The sequence below is a fragment of the Vombatus ursinus genome, unplaced genomic scaffold (assembly GCF_900497805.2).
Source record: "Vombatus ursinus unplaced genomic scaffold, bare-nosed wombat genome assembly UNPS02007284.1, whole genome shotgun sequence".
Taxonomy (NCBI): domain Eukaryota; kingdom Metazoa; phylum Chordata; class Mammalia; order Diprotodontia; family Vombatidae; genus Vombatus; species Vombatus ursinus.
In genome coordinates, this window is record NW_020947062.1 from 12,256,657 (window position 1) to 12,272,444 (window position 15,788).

The window sequence follows — 15,788 nt, forward strand, 5'->3', positions numbered from 1 at the left end:
TAAAATGTCCAATATTTTACTAACATGATAACCTTCAACTAACATTAGACTAATAATTGTTTTGAGACTTAACACTTTGTTGAATTGCCTGAATCTCCCACAAATACTCTGCATTGTATTTTTCAGTTTCCTGTCTTAGTGTATGCACCATGTATCTTTTCCTGCACTCCCATTTCTTTGAAATATTTATTTTGTAGTAATTTGTAATTTTTATCATAATGTCATCAAAGCAATAATACTGCTTTTAAAAGATTCTATAGAATTGATACAAGCCTAGTTTCTGGTTTCCTGTGAGTGACTGGAAATCTTTGAATTAGGAATTACAGTCAAGTGCCTTAAGTTAAAGCTAGTCATGGTCCAAAAAATAATCATAGTTTGAATTTGTCCTTATTGTGACCTGGTGATACAGCTCATTTGATCACTATCCTTACTGAACCACTGACTTTCTTCCTGGGAAAATAGGCTGCCCATACAAAAACTAAATGGTAAAAATATCAAGTTCATTTTTTTCTTACTATTAAGGGCAATAAGCTCTATAAACACATTGGCGCATTGGTTTTTTTGTTCACCATAAGAGTGACAGCTCCCATTAACTTTAAAATATCCCTAAGGTGAACAAGTAAGTAACTAGTGAGAAGCACATTTCTTAACTGCAGGTCTTCACATTCAATTAAAACCATAATTTTTGAATTTAGATGTTCAGAGTTGCTTAGAACACATTAAGAGCTTGCTTTAATAGAAGTAAAATAAAACAACCAGTTTTTGTTTTTCTCATAGTAACTGATGCCTCTTAACATGACATTAAATCTAAGGATATATAGATTGAGCTTAAGTACTATCAATTTTAGATTTATATTATTACTACTAGTATTTTAAGATCATTTGAAACATTTTATTTACTTGAATCATTTGAAATTCTACGTAAAATATAACTCTTTCCCATTTTATTTTCATGCAGGAACGAAATAATTGTCTGACAGACTCGAGAGTTCTGAGTGCCAGTCACACTGACTTAGCCCATTGAGGTGCTGGGACTGAAGCTAGCTATTAACGGAGCACTGAGACGCTCAGAGCTTTGGTTCCTCGTCACTCTTGTTAGGAACATGTAGATTAGAGGTTCCCTTGCAAAGGACTCTGATTTTTTATATTTCTAAAAAAATTACTTTTAAAATGTAGTGACTTTTTCCTTTTAAAGGGACTGTAGGTCACTGCTATCTTCTGTGCTTATACTGAGCTTTGTTACTCACAGTAGCCATGAGCTATAGAAACACTGATATTTCAAATATACCAACATAAGAAAGAACAGGATGGTCTCTAGATTCTCAGGGCTGAGACACAGCCAATCAAGTAACTGATTAGCTCTTTACTGTGGCATAGTGTAGGGAGGTTCAGCTTGCTCCACTGCTGCTGGCAGGCCATTTAATGCCTTCATATTTATACATGGCTCCCAGAATAGATATGGAAAGTTTAGTGTTTTAATTAGGCTTTCGAGGTACATATGTAAGGAGCCTGTCATCTTACCATATTATGCCATTGCATGGTGTTCCAAAAGTCTTGGTCATGTTTTAAGCCATGCTTAAAAAATTGTGCTTCTGGGACACCTTTTATATAACAAAGATTGAATCATCCATGGCAGGAGAGTGAGGGGGCCAACAAGCAGTGAAGATGGTCTGTCATCCTTTCCTTTAGTCACTAATTGCACTAAATTATGCTGACTTTATTTCTGTTGTGTTTTTGGCCCAGTTCTTAGTAGGGCCTGTGCAACTGGTCTTAATGGGAAATGAAACAATTGATTCTGTGCCAGGCCATGATGCTTCACAGAACTAGAAGAACCCTAGCCCCCAAATTGCCCTTTCCTGTGTCACAGTCTTGGTTGGTGCTTTTGTGGACCTCAGCAGCTTGTATTAACCCCAAGACAGGTTCTGGTTGAATGACAAGGGGTATTCCTTTAGGCTTCAATGTAAACTGAAAAGCTGTACTTAATAGAGAGGACTCACCTGGGTCACCTCATGAGATCAGAGGGCTGATTTCAGGTCACTCTTGAGAAGTTCTGTAAGACTTGGAGAGTGTAATAAGCTACAAGCAGTCATCAGTGATTGAGCATTGTGAAACTAAAAGGAAAGGAAGAGTTTACTTCTTGGTAAAATCATGAAGATTAGAATATATACTTTGTGTCAGAGAAAAACAAATCTACAACTTTTTGCTTGTGAGCAGGCTAAAAAGAAAAGATTATGACCATCCTTATTGTGAAATGCAGATGAGTAAACATTTTGAATTTATTTTAAAGCAATAATGAAGCCATCTATATGTGAAATGCACTTAAGTGTTTCCTATAAAATACTTGCCTAGTAGTATGTCTGTAGAGAACTTGTTTGAAGTTGGCTAATAGCTAATGTCTAATTAGACATTTTACACATAGTGACAATGCTGCTAATTTTAGTTTCTCATACTGTATCATACTTTATTGGTGAATTTAAGAGAACAAACTCTTTGGGATTATTTTATAGCAATTTTATTTTTAAAGTTAATTTGTTAAAAATAACTTTGTATAGTTATTAATATAATAGATTGCAAAGATTATGTATCTGTATGGGGTGTATAATGCACTTTTTTCAGTTATGTGCATAGACTTTCAATATCAAAATGTCAATTGTACCTACCTTCTGTTCTATAGAAGATTTCCTGTTCCGTGACCATTAGCATTATTATGTGATCCCTACTTTTCCAGTTTACTGTCCAGTCTTCTCTTTCCTTCTTTCCTTGATGATGAGACCATGCTGCTTCACATTATCTCCAAATTGCCCTTCTTGATAGTATTTAAGCTTGAGGGTTCCCATAGAACTGTAACATATACTTTGTTTATTTTGCCTTTAAAATTTTATAGAAATAGATGTACTTTAGATATACTTAGAAAATTTCCATCAAGTTGTAAGAAGATAGCAGAAACAATCAGGGACAGCTGTTTTGATTTCATGGTTCTATAAATCCCATTTTTTAGTGGACTAGCACTAGGTGTGCTGTATTTAAATTTGATATATAAAATACATGATTCATTATACATGAGAAAGTGATAGGCAGCATGGTGCAATGGATAGAGAGCTAGTCTTGGAGTTAGGAAGACCTGGATTCAAGTCTTGCCTCTGATATGTAACTGATTGTGTGACCCTGGGCATATTGTTTATTCTCTAAGTGCCCCAAGCATAAAGTGCAACGAGGGGGGCAATTTGTATTGGCAGAACAAGTTCCAGAGGTCTCTTCCAGGAGTTTCCTAAATCGATAAAATCACAAGTATTGCTTTAAAAAAAGAAAACTAGGCTGTACTTACTCTTTCCTTACTTTGTTCTCTCTAGTCCCATCTTAAAATTCTTTTCTTTCCCTAATCAAAATTGATTGCATTATACATGAAATGTAAACAGTAACTTAATGACTGATGGTCCAATTCACTCTAGGATAACAAAACTAGGGCGCACAGTTAGGGTGGATGGAAACAAAGACTTGAAAGTAGAATTTCATGTTATTAGATCTACTTTTACATCTTTGTTAAAGAATCCAGTTTAGATTTCAGTCTCAGTTCTCTGCAGATATATAGTTATGACTTTCATCCTTCAATAACTTACTGATTGGAAATCATACAAGTGGATTTCGTAACATCAGAGACCATAAGAATTGGAAAACCATCACTAGTGAAACCAGGCTGAAAATTAATTTCCCTTTTGAGAACTTTGAATCCTTCTTGGCTACATTTCAAGATGACAGTTTAACATGGAAAATTCTGCTTGAAATCCTGATCCTTAGATTTTCGTAATAATGCAAACAAATCTACCAGTGTGTTGCTATTTTGATTGGATTTCTGAAATGAAATTGCTTTTTTTTTTTTAAACATCCAAGTAGATGTCTTTTTATATACACATTCTTATATTCACACCCATTTGTTTCTTGCTAATGTTTGTCCAAGAAAGAATTTACCATCAGCATTGGAGAGAAATGAATCCTGCATACATTTCTATGCCTTTGCACTTAAGTTTCTTAACTGCAGCTTGTGCAAGAATTATGACTGGTGAGCACCAAAAATTAATGAGAAATATTAGAGGCAAAGTTACTATGGACTAGTACTATGCTCTTATACCTAAAATTGTCCTCTAGTGAATTCTTCAGGAAAGAATCCATTTGCTTCAGGGATGATTAACTCCCTGGGAATATATTACAGTTTTTAATGAGATAATGAATAGGGCTTTAGGTAGGCCATTTTTATATTGTGTGGTTTTTTTTTTTATCATTCTCTGCCTCACTCTGAAAGGTCAATGAAAAATCACAAAGCAAAGTTATTTAAAGTTTATATGTAGGTTGATGAATATGGTGAATGTTAATGGGTTTACATAGCCTACTAAACAGTAGGTTTTTAACATTTGGTTATCTGAGTTTCTGTTGTTGAAAATGCATGTTAGCACTTGTTCTTATGTATGTTTACAATATATGATAGGGTCACATGTACAGCTTGGGTATGTTTCTGGTCAGAGTGCTGCTAAAAAGTATCACGTTTTAAATGTAATTGTTAGATTTATTCATAGAAGGGAGCACAGATATATTGTGCTAGGAACTCATGATTGACTATCTGAAATGATGTAGAATAGATTTTTGAAGGTTTATAACTCCTGTACACATTGCTTTGTTAGACATGTACCTACTTAGGAAACTAATTAATGAGATGATCAAATCTCTGCACTTAATATTTTCAAGAAGTTTACACTGATCAGATTTTAAAAAAATTAATAATCATGTGGGGCTCTCCCCCACGGTCATTTTTAACATAATGACACATAAGTCTCTTGGACTTGAACTGTACCACAAAGGTCATTTGGTCAGAGGAGAGTCTAGGCTGATATACCCAGACACTGTAACTGTTTAATTCCTCAGAATTTGAGGGGTGACTTAAGTATTTGATCAGGAGATATGAAGATAAGCTAGAAATCGCAAATCTCATCTGGAAAATAGACTTAAAAGGTAAAAATGGCTGACATTCTTGGGTAGGATAAGAATTTTACCATAGTTCTTGTGTTTGAAGTCTGGAGTATGTCTGATGCCTTTTTAGGGTGGCAGTGTTTTAAAACAGACTACTAAAGCTGAGGACTATATCTAGAGAGATCAGGGAGTTTTTTTTTTTTTGTAGCACTTTGGACTCTGATGCTCTTGTCACTTTTTTACAGTTTCCCTTTTAAAGATACTAGCTTTGCCCAAAGAATCGTTTAACAAAGTAACATTTTATAAAATATTTACTGTGTATTTCATAAGTTTAAGAAATGTTTGCCTTCCTACTGATGAAAATGGTGGCATATTTTTGAGGGGAAACTGCACATCCAATACTTGCTTAGTAAAAGCACTGGTTGTTAGGACCGAAGCTCTAGAAACACATTTGTACACAGCATAGGGAAAAGTAGCAGAGGAAACATTGTGCTCTGGAGTCAGGAGAGTTGAGCTTGGCTCCTTTTCAGGTGCTTCTTACCTGTGGGTCCCTGGGCAAGTCATCCTTATCTATAAAATGGGGACAAGATTGCTACCACCTCACATGGCTGTTCTGTGGAAAGTGCTTTGCAAACCTTAGAATGCCATAGAGATGTGAGTTGTTACAGATACTAGAGGCAGTGAGGTGCGCATACATACCACCTGCATCACAGCTTCTGTAGCCCACACTGCTTGATAGAGGGCATGGAGGTAGTAGTAACAAGGATGTGGAGTGCCTCTCTTGGAGCTTTCTTTCTTAGAAAAGTATAATTTCATTTCTTAAGCTTGGTATAAAGGTTTTCACTTGATAACTATTTTATAACCTCTTTATTGATGATAGTGTCAAAGCTGAGTGTTTACACTGATTCTGGAATTTACTGCATGTTTTCAGAAGTGTGTATCATTTCTATTAAATTTATGTGCTGCATCTCAGTGCCTTGGTCTTATTTTTAAATGTGCTATTTATCTTACGTAGAGGGCCGGCTGGCATTTTTCTCAAAAATTAAAGAAATAAACTTATTCGCTACAAGTTAATTAAGTTCATTGTGCTTTTGCATGAGGGCTCATAAAACGCACCAAACACACTGACCTTATTTTCCTTAAATTTGCAGGCTGATATTTCTTTATGTCACAAGTTGTGAATCACAACTAGAGAATGTCTAACAGGGAATCCTGTAATTTAAATACTAAAAATCTTAGTGATTTGTCAGATCTGTTTTAAACTTAGGTTCTTCTACAAAATATGAGGGGCCCACCGAAAAAGGCCACCAGTATTTGAAGGTTTTACCCAAATATTTACTTTTTGAAAAGCTCTGTTTTCTCTCATTCCCTACCCCCCCCCCAATAAAAACTGAGTTGTTTCCTTACATAGTAATAGTCTTTTCAGGTATGTGAATATGTAAATATTGTATAATTAATTGTTTTCACTTAGTTAAGTGTTTAATATTTTCTGTCAGAATTTCATTTCCTCATCAGTAAACTACACCAGAATTAGTATGACAGTGTTCTGTTACCGAGAGGCATTGTGGCAGAGTAAGAATGCCTCACTTCACTGGAATAAGGAAAGACTAAAATCCCCCCATTTACTAGCTATATAACTGTGGGCAAGTCTCACTTGTTTCTTTATCTATAAAGTGAGGATAATAGTAGTGGTAGTATCTATCTCGTAAGGTTATAAGGATCAAATGAGATAATGTATGTTACATTTGTAATTAAATGGACAGTAGTTATTAATATGCAAATGGGGGGAAGGCAGACTGTTAGGTGAGGTGTATGATTTTGCCCCACAATCAGTCACATCAGGTAGTGTCATTTCTTATGGGAGCATAATACACATAATTTTTAATTCCTTACTGAAAGTTTTGTCTGCCAAATTGCCAACAGTTATATTTTGTAAAAGTTTGTTGTTTGAGATGAATAGCCACTGTTGGCCTTTGGGTCCTAAGATGAACTAACTGCTTTATTTCCCTTAAATTGTTGGCTTATACCATGTTTTCAAATCATAAAGTGAATTACAACTGTAGAATTTCTAACTTAATGTATTTTTTTTATTTGTTTTTTAGGCAGTTGGGGTTAAGTGACTTGCCCAAGGTCACACAGCTAGTAAATGTCATGTTTGGTCTGAGGCTTCAGGGCCGGTGCTCTATCCACTGCACCACCTAGCTGTCCCATGTAATTTTATTAGTAAAAGTTTCAGAGACAATTTTAATTTGCCCAACTGATTTGGCTGGTTGGGCCTAGGCAGGCTCTAGGACAAGAAGGAGATAAAAAAAAAAGCCCCTCCAAGTTGGACTCGTGTTTTTTATTTTTGTTTAATCTCCTTTCTATCAAGTGCTTTTTGGTATTTCACTGTTTCATTGGCTGATTGACTCATTTCATTTAAAAATCTTTTTGAGCCTTTCTTCAAAATCCTAGACAAAAAGAAAATCCTAGACAAGTCCTGAAGGAGCTTGATGTGGGTGGGAAGACAAGATGGAATGATCCTTTAAAATAAAACTAGGATAAATGTGTAAGGAAAATCATTTTCTTATTGGTGGCTCACCTTAATGAGAGTTAGGAATGACACAGCTCTGTCTTATGTTATATTTAAGAATGAAAATAATCTTGGCTCACAAGCTTGGCTATAAGTAAGAGACAGGCTGAGCAATGTGTTTAGAGCAGAGGTTAGCTCAGAACTTCGTAACCAGATTTTTCTGCATGATACTAAAAATGAGCCTATTGCAACCTTAGATTAGATTAAAGGTGAGTGTAGTATCCAAATGTGAACAAGTTCCAACACGGTATCTTGGAAATGATTTGTTGCTGTAATAGAATTTTTTGTAGCACATTCGTCTAACTTTTCCAGGGGGTAAAATGCTCATATTCTACCATTTTAAAAGCTGAACTTCCAAGGAAATGTGTCACCAAGAGCTCAAAGGAGAAACAGTTGCTGCCACCTAGGGATTTCCCGAAATCTCTTAGAGCCAGAGTTTCATGCCTATGTACAACTGTCTGCTTTCAGTAACGTTGGCCAGAAGATGTGTCAATTAGAATGGTAATTGTTCCAGCTGATATAAACTTGATAGAACCTAAAGCATCTGTCACTGACTATATTTTTTAACTTTTTCTTTTAATGTTTTAAAAATTGACATAGCTTTTGTTTTTATGTATATTTCTGACTATATTCCTTCTTGCTTCTCTATCCAGCAAGCTATCTCTTGCAAGAATGAGTGAAGAGTTAAGCAAAACTAGCCAATGTGATGTTCCATGTCCACAGCACGCCCTCATGTCCCAGGGAATTATTTTCTCATCTCTTCCCTGGGCCAAGCTTGGTCATTTATAATATATAATATTTTCATTTTCAGTGTTATTGTCATCATATATATTGTTTTCCTGATTCAGCTTACTTCACTCTTCATTAGTTCATATATATGTTATGGTCACTAAAACAAAAAAGACAAAGGTTTTGAGAGAGGCTGATTGGACGATTTTCATTTCCCATCAGTGGTAAGGTTAATGTAGATACTAAGAGTCTTTAGAGCACACCTCAACTTCAATTTAACAAACTTTTTTTATTTATTAATTAATAATTTTTAGTTAACATTCACTTCCGTAAGATTTTGAGTTCCAAATTTTCTCCCCATCTCGCCAAGACAGCATGCATTCTGAATACCCCAATACCCTTTCTCCTAATCTGCCCTCCCTTCTACCCCTCCCCCTTCTGTTTTCGAGTAGGGCAGGATAGATTTCTATACTCCATTGCCTGTGTATCTTATTTCCCAGTTGCATGTAAAAACAATTTTTAACATTTGTTTTTAAAACTTTGGGTTCCAAATTTTCTCCCTTCTTCTCTCCCCACCCACCCTCATTGAGAAGGCAAGCAACTCGATACAGGTTATACATGTGTAGTCGTGCAAAACAGTTCCCTAGTAGTCATGTTGTGGAAAACTATATTTCCCTTCATCCTATCCCACGGCAGCCCCCCCCCCCCCCCCCCCCCCCCCCCCCGACCCCCTCCCCCCCCCCCACTCTTTGCTTCTGATTCCCCCCTCCCCCAATCTGCCCTCCCTTTCTCATCCCTTCCCCCCTATTTTCCTGTAGGGTAATATAGCTGTCCACACCCAAATGAGCTTGTATGTTATTTCCTCCTTAAGCCAAGTCCAATGAGAGTAAGATTCACTCATTCCCTCTCACCTTCCACCACTTCTCCTCCACTGTAAAAGCTTTTTCTTGTCTGTTTTATATGAAATAATTTACCCCATTCTACCTCTCCCTTTCTCCTTCTCCCAGTATAATCCTCTCTCACCCCTTAATTTTATTCTCCAGATATCACCCCTTCATCTTCAACTCATCCTGTGCCCTCTATCTATCTATACATAAAATTTTAACAAAGATATATTAAGAACCTACATCACACGGGTAGTGATATAAAGACAAAAGAAGAGTGCCTGTCCTCAAGGAGCTTACATTTGGGGGGGGGAGAACAGGGACAGGGATGGAACTTTAACATATAGGTAAATATATGGGGCTGAGGAAAAACACTAATCATGGAGTGGGGAGGGTCAGGAAAAGCCTTGCTTACAGTGACACCTAACTGCAGCCTTGAAAGGAATCAGGAATTCAGTAAGGAGGAAGGAGAACATGGGGACAAGCCTGGGCCAAGGCACCAAAGCAGAAGAAATTATTTACAGGGAGGGCAGGGAGATAGCAATTGGGCCATTTTGGCTGGAATGTAGAATGGGGAATTAATGTGAAATCAATCTGGAAAGTTAAATGCTTTAAATGCCAAATAAATATTTTATCCTTAGAAGCAATTCAGAGCCACTAGAAAATTCTTTACCATTAAGGACTAGTTTAAAGCTATGGGGGTTAAAAGTCATAATTCTTGTTATGGGCATTTGACAAATTTCTCTCCTCAAATGCTGATAGCTCACATCTCTCAAATAGCCTCTGCCGTGATAGTTCTCAGCCCTCCAAAGGTCAGAGTTTAGTTTACGGCAAGGATATAGTCACTGAAAGAAGTAATTAGCTTATTAAAAAATTCCTTAAAAATGAACAATTTAATCCTCTCTGGACCAACCCATGAAGCTAACAGAATGACAATAAACCATTAAGTGTTAACACTTTGTTTGAAAATTAGGGCTCAGTAGTAATGTACACAGACAAATATATAGACAAACTACAGATTAATAAAGGTTTTCATGGAAGGTATCATTTCTCTTGTACTTCTAAATTACTGTAACTGTAGTAATTGCCTTACTCTGCTCCTTTTACACCCTCTGCATTGACTGTGTAGTGACAATAGGACTGGGGCAGATGTGGTGCAAAAATAACACTCAGTGTCCTAACAACAGTTCCAGTAGCTGAGGCATCTGTATCTCTGGAAAACTCACAGGATGAGCGACTGACCACCAGCCTCATTAGTAGTTGATTGGACCAGGTTATTCCAAGTGCTGGAGAAACTCTCTGAAGTACACTAAAGAACAAGATAGGAACAGTTGGTCACTGCTGGGTTTGTATACATTGATCTTTTTAAAAACCATAAAACCCCCAATACATTTTCTGTCTAATTTCAGTTTCTCTTTTTTGGCTGAGTGCAGCCTTCTGTTTAGTAGCTTCTCTTCCACTGGGCTAGCTCAGTTTAGCTGTCACAAGTTTCCTACACCTAACCTTATGGAAGGATAAGAACCCTTCACAAAAACACACAAAAATATGACTAATCAAAATGGTTCTTACCATTGTTATGGTAACTTACTCCATGTTAGTGCCAGCAAGCCCTCTCTCATCCACTGTATCTGTTATCTGAAAAACACAAAATTGGGTTCTATCCTGGTAATTACTGTTTAAAAGGTTGGTACTGCCCTTGATGATGGTAGGGAGCACCCAAGCTGTTTTTTGAGGGACAGATAGTGATTTAGATATCATCTGCTGTGGGGGATAGCAGAATATTCCCCCCCATTAAGACCCATCTGATAGCACTCAGGGGCCAGACTGTTGTGACCAAGGGGCCAGATTACAGTACTACCTACCACTGACCCTTTCTTTAAAAAACAAAACAACAACAACAAACGAAAAAACAAAGAAACCACTTCCCTTTCCACAGATAGGGAACATCTTTCCTTGAGCATATCTGTAGGTGAAGAAAGTTCATACCTGATTAATGCACAATACTGGACTCTGGAATCCATTGCTCAATTGGTACAACTTTGCTCCGAGAGTCTGTAAATATTTGGCTTTTGTAATGGAATGCTGGATGCCAAATTCACAGCGAAACAGAGCAGCAATAGAGTCAATGATGATCAAGCGGACCATTCCTCGAGATAGCAAGATGGGAGCCCTCTTAGTAATGCACTCAAACAATGTGTCCTGGAACCAGAGTGGGAGAATGGTGGGAACGTGCACTGTGACCCGTAACCCATCCTTAAGCAGCAGGTCTTTAGCTATACCCTAAGCTGATAATGTCATTTGACATCCTGTATTGACCACAGGTAGCTTCCTTCAGTAGCTGAGGATATCAGATCTCTATTGTCTGACATTGAAAGAAAATACAATTTGGAGTCATAGAAAGAGACCCCACCTGTCCAGTTTTCTAATCCAGTGTGTAATAATAGCCCACTGATAAGATATTTCCTTCTATTCCACTCTAGACAGTTGTCCCAGAATAGTAAAAGTAAACATGGGAAAACAGGTTGGAAAAGTGGATCTGAACAAGTTCAAGCTGACGCTGGAGTTTGCCTGTCATTGGCCCACCTGTGGGGCTGAGCCTTGTTTAGCTATACCAAAAAATCACTAACATATGTCTGAGAGGTCACTACAGACACAGGACTGGCCACCATGGAGAAAGAAGCACCCTTCAGATCACAATTCTTAGGCCAAATAGACTTTAAATCCTTAAGACATAAGGGAAAGAGGAAAATGATCATCATGTTGGGTCCTAGAACTCAAATATTTCCTTTCCCAACTGCAGTCCTCCATTTTTCTGCAGTCACTGTGAGTTTCGGTGTGGCAGGAGACCAGAAGAATTCCTCAATACCATCCTGCTTGGTCCAGAGAAATGTACTTTCCTTTGATAGGCATTCCCCGGGACAGTTAGTGTGGGTTACTGACAGTCTGCACTGTAGGGCTGACAGATGAGTACGCTCTTTAATTCTCATATCCCCAACTGAAATTTGACCACGGCCAAAGAAAAACAATGGAGAAAGGGGTGGGGAGGGTGGCTGGAATTTAAGGAAATGGGCATTAGCCCATGAGGACACCAGGCATCATGGATAGAAGTCCTTGGAGTTGGATGGGTCTCACTGTGTGATCCTTGGTAAGTAACCACCTCTCAGTGCACCAGGCAACTCTCTCAAGCGGGGGTTCTTCACCTTTTTTACACTGCATCCCATGGGCAGTCTGCCGAAGCCTATGAACCCCGTCTCAAAACAACATTCTTAAATGTATAGAGGATTACAGAAGGAAACAATTATACTGAAATACAGTTATCAAAATATTATTTTAAAAATAAGTTTATAGACCCCAGATTAAGAACCCCCTCTCTGAGGCTGGACAGTGCTGACCAGCTGATGTGTATTAGTTGAGGGTGCTGGTCTAGGACTCTGGGAGCTTCCAGCTTGCTGATGGCATTAAAAGAAAAAAAGTCCTACAGAAACATTTGCATAGTGTTTATGGTTTACGCACATTATTTCACATAATCCAGAGAGGTTAAGACTTGCCCAGGGTGATGGTGAGCATTAGGTGGGATTCTACTCTAGCCACAGGCCCTAAACCCTTCCAAGAGGTTCCAATGAGGAAGAACGGTGGTGAGACAAAACCCAACAATGGATGTCAGCAGTGACTATCCCTGGGCTAAGCTTAGGGGAGGGGCAGGCTTGGGTAATGCAGGGCCCATTCCAGGAGAGATGCCTTTGCCTCCCTTAAAGCAGAATGACCCCTCTGTTCAGCTAACAGAAATGGCAACAATTAAGAATTGTCCTTGTCTGCCTGAATCTATGGACTGTATTGTTTTGAAGGGCAAAGTGTGGCTTCTGCACATACAAGGGAAGGCCTGGTATAGTACGCTGTGCCCATTACTCAGAAAGCTTCGAGCTTTCTGTTCAATGCTTTTGTAGCCTGACTTGAGCAAGCTCAAGTGTTGACAAATGATCTGTTGTCTCTGGGTTGATAGCCCCATTAATTGAATTTAATTCTTTGTTTAAATCTCCAGGGTGTCTCCAATAGAACCTATTTTTGTCGAAAATGATGGCAGCAGTAGTGGTTTGGAAGATTCTTCCATTAATGTGAGTCGCCTCCCCTCCTGTCCCCTTTATTGTTTTGGAGGGGGTGCATGTGCACATATGCATGTACATGCTTATGAGAGTGGGGTGTGGTTAGCATTGCCAGAACTTGGAGCAAGTCTGCCCCAAGACCAGTCAAGCACACTACCCTCTAGGAGGAACTTACAGTCAAAGTCTCTGGACCTTAGCTCAGGGTCCCCCATTTGAACCTGTGTCTGAGAAATGAAAAAAGGCAACCAGCCTGGTAGCAGTTAGCAAGAGCAGCTTTTGCAATCACTAAAGCATTTCTTAAGCACCTACTATGTGCCAGGGCAGGGGTGGGGAACCTGCAGCCTTGAGGGCACATGTGCCCCTCTAGGTCCTCAAGTGTAGCCCTTTGACTAAATCCAAACTTCACAGAACAAATCCCCTTAATGAAAGGATTTGTTCTGTAAAAGTTGGACGTAGTCAAAAGTCTGCACCCGAGGACCTAGAGGGCCACGTGGACCTCAAGGCTGCAAGTTTCCCACCCCTGTGCCTGGCACTGTGCTGGGGTACAAGGTCACAAATGAAACAGTCTGACCTAATGGAGCTTATGTCTTTTGGGGGGAGACAGCACACACTCCTATAAATACAGACAAAACAAAATAAATACAAGTACAAGTTCTCAGTTTCCTTACATGGATAAGAAAGATAAAAATACTAAGAATCCTTGTATCTTTGTGAGGAACGTACTTTGACTCCTCCTGTTTCAAGATTTCAAAGGAAGGAACAGAGCACAGAGAGGATCTGCATATACTGAGCCCAGAATCTCTGGGGCTGAGACAATGAGGTCCTTCGAGAATTTATGAGAGCTGGAATCAATAGAACCATCACTGTGGTCCCTATTGCAGCAGGAAAGTGTGAGACCAAGGACAAGACACAGAGACATCAAACTTGGTTATGATAAATGCGCTGGTAAAGAAGAGCAAATCATGTGAATCCTGAAAGGCCTCTGCTTACCCTAGCAAAACAAAAGGATCAGAGATTTAGAGCTGGAAGAGACCTTAAAAGGCCATCTGCACACCCTCCTCTTTTTACAAATGAGGAAACTGAGGCCCTGATTATCTCTGTTGATGGCAGGGAAGCACCCAAGCTAAAAACAGATTTTTGAGGAGCAGCTACAGTGTTTTTTGTTTTTTTTTTAGCAGCAAAAGGGGAAAGAAGTTGATCTGTCCATTCAGTATGAATAAACCTTTCCCCTGTTGAGACCCATCAGCTGGGACTCTTGGAGCCAGGTTGCACTATACTATTTACCATACAAAGCACTACAGCAGTGTGCTTTACATCAACAATGTGTCGGTACAAACATGCGCATGATCTCTTTCCCAGAAAATAAGAGTGCAGCCAATTCTAGTATAGAAAAAGGAATACTGTCAATCCCTAAAGCTTTACTTTCAGTGTTTAGCTTCAGGTTTACCCAACTAATCCTTCTGTCAGAGCAGCCAACCAGGCCCAGAACTGATTTGAGACTCACTCTTACTTTTACAACCCTGTTCGCCCCCTGGTGACACTATGGGCAGTGAACGTGACCAGAGAAGTGAGGACAGGGAAAGCCTAAGGATCAGGACAATCCACAGACTGTTTAGCAACCCCTTAGCATGTCAAATATGACATAATAGGTACTTTGAGCATGTTGTGACTTGTCAGTGGGGCACTTTGACCCTGTAGGCTTTGGTCCTGGCCACCTGAGGGGTGTGAGAAGATCTCTGCTCTTCCAGTGCCTTGCTGTGGGCCTTGGGAAACACTTCTTCAGGGCCTTCGTTCCCTCAACTGGCCCCAGATCTCTCTGATAGCTTCTCACAGCTTTTTCTCATAGGCATCTGAATGTACTGGTGAAGGCCTGTAGGGGTATGTTTTGGGGAATTTTCAGGAATCCTAGAGCTATACACACACACACACAGAACAGCGTCCATTTCCTTTGATGCTGTCTTCTCTTTCAGTGAAGAGTTTCCACAGTGACCTCCCCGTCAGAAGTGTCCATGTTCTCCCGGGACCCTGGGAACACTGTCCCATCTGGAGCCGATAGGGCTGTAGTCGAGGCTTGGAGCAACCACCTGGGAGCTGGTGGTTATTTAACAAGGCTTCATTATGGCTATTCTTGCTGTGGAACTTGCTACTAATCTTTGTATGATTTGTCAGGATCACACAGGGCCGTGACCTTCGTGACAGGACAAACCTGGGGAGTGGGTCAGTGTCCCTGAATGCCTTTTGTACAGTTCAGCCTCTGCTCTTAAAGGAGAATGCTGCTGGTTTCCTCTTTTTCATCCTTTATTCCCCCAACTCTCCCAGAGACTGTGGGGCTGACTGCAGGGTTGAAGTCTGTGGCTTTGCCACGTACTGAATCTGCATTGGAAAGGTCTGTGCCTCTGTGTATAATATCCTATTATGTTATTTCGTTTGGAGCTATGTGTGTTAATGTATTTTACTGTAAATTTTTTAAAATTAAATTTTATGTGCTGTATACCTTTTATTCTTTAAAGTTATCTTTATGTGGAAATACCTTTAAATTAGGTG

General features: G+C 39.1%; 2 protein-coding genes across 13 annotated transcripts in view; one reads left to right on the plus strand and one right to left on the minus strand.

The window, feature by feature from the left end:
• The window catches only part of KLC1 (kinesin light chain 1), a 77,094-nt gene extending 61,357 nt beyond the window's left edge, over window positions 1–15,737 (plus strand). For 6 of the 8 annotated variants that reach the window (XM_027849000.1, XM_027848999.1, XM_027849002.1 and 3 more), the window contains one exon: window positions 959–6,033. In XM_027849000.1, the coding sequence (XP_027704801.1) occupies window positions 959–1,024 (66 nt within the window). In that variant the 3' untranslated portion in view covers window positions 1,025–6,033. Of the gene's footprint in view, window positions 1–958; window positions 6,034–10,331; window positions 10,490–13,183; window positions 13,257–15,214 lie in introns of those variants that run through there. The other 2 variants (XR_003567988.1, XM_027849005.1) reach the window with 2 other exon arrangements.
• XRCC3 (X-ray repair cross complementing 3) overlaps window positions 9,280–15,788 on the minus strand; it is a 55,191-nt gene continuing 48,682 nt past the window's right edge. For 4 of the 5 annotated variants that reach the window (XM_027849015.1, XM_027849018.1, XM_027849014.1 and 1 more), the window contains 3 exons: window positions 11,131–11,343; window positions 10,733–10,779; window positions 9,280–10,453 (listed from right to left, as the gene is read on the minus strand). In XM_027849015.1, the coding sequence (XP_027704816.1) occupies window positions 10,234–10,453; window positions 10,733–10,779; window positions 11,131–11,343 (480 nt within the window). In that variant the 3' untranslated portion in view covers window positions 9,280–10,233. The remainder of the gene's footprint in view (window positions 10,454–10,732; window positions 10,780–11,130; window positions 11,344–15,788) is intronic. The other variant, XM_027849017.1, reaches the window with a different exon arrangement.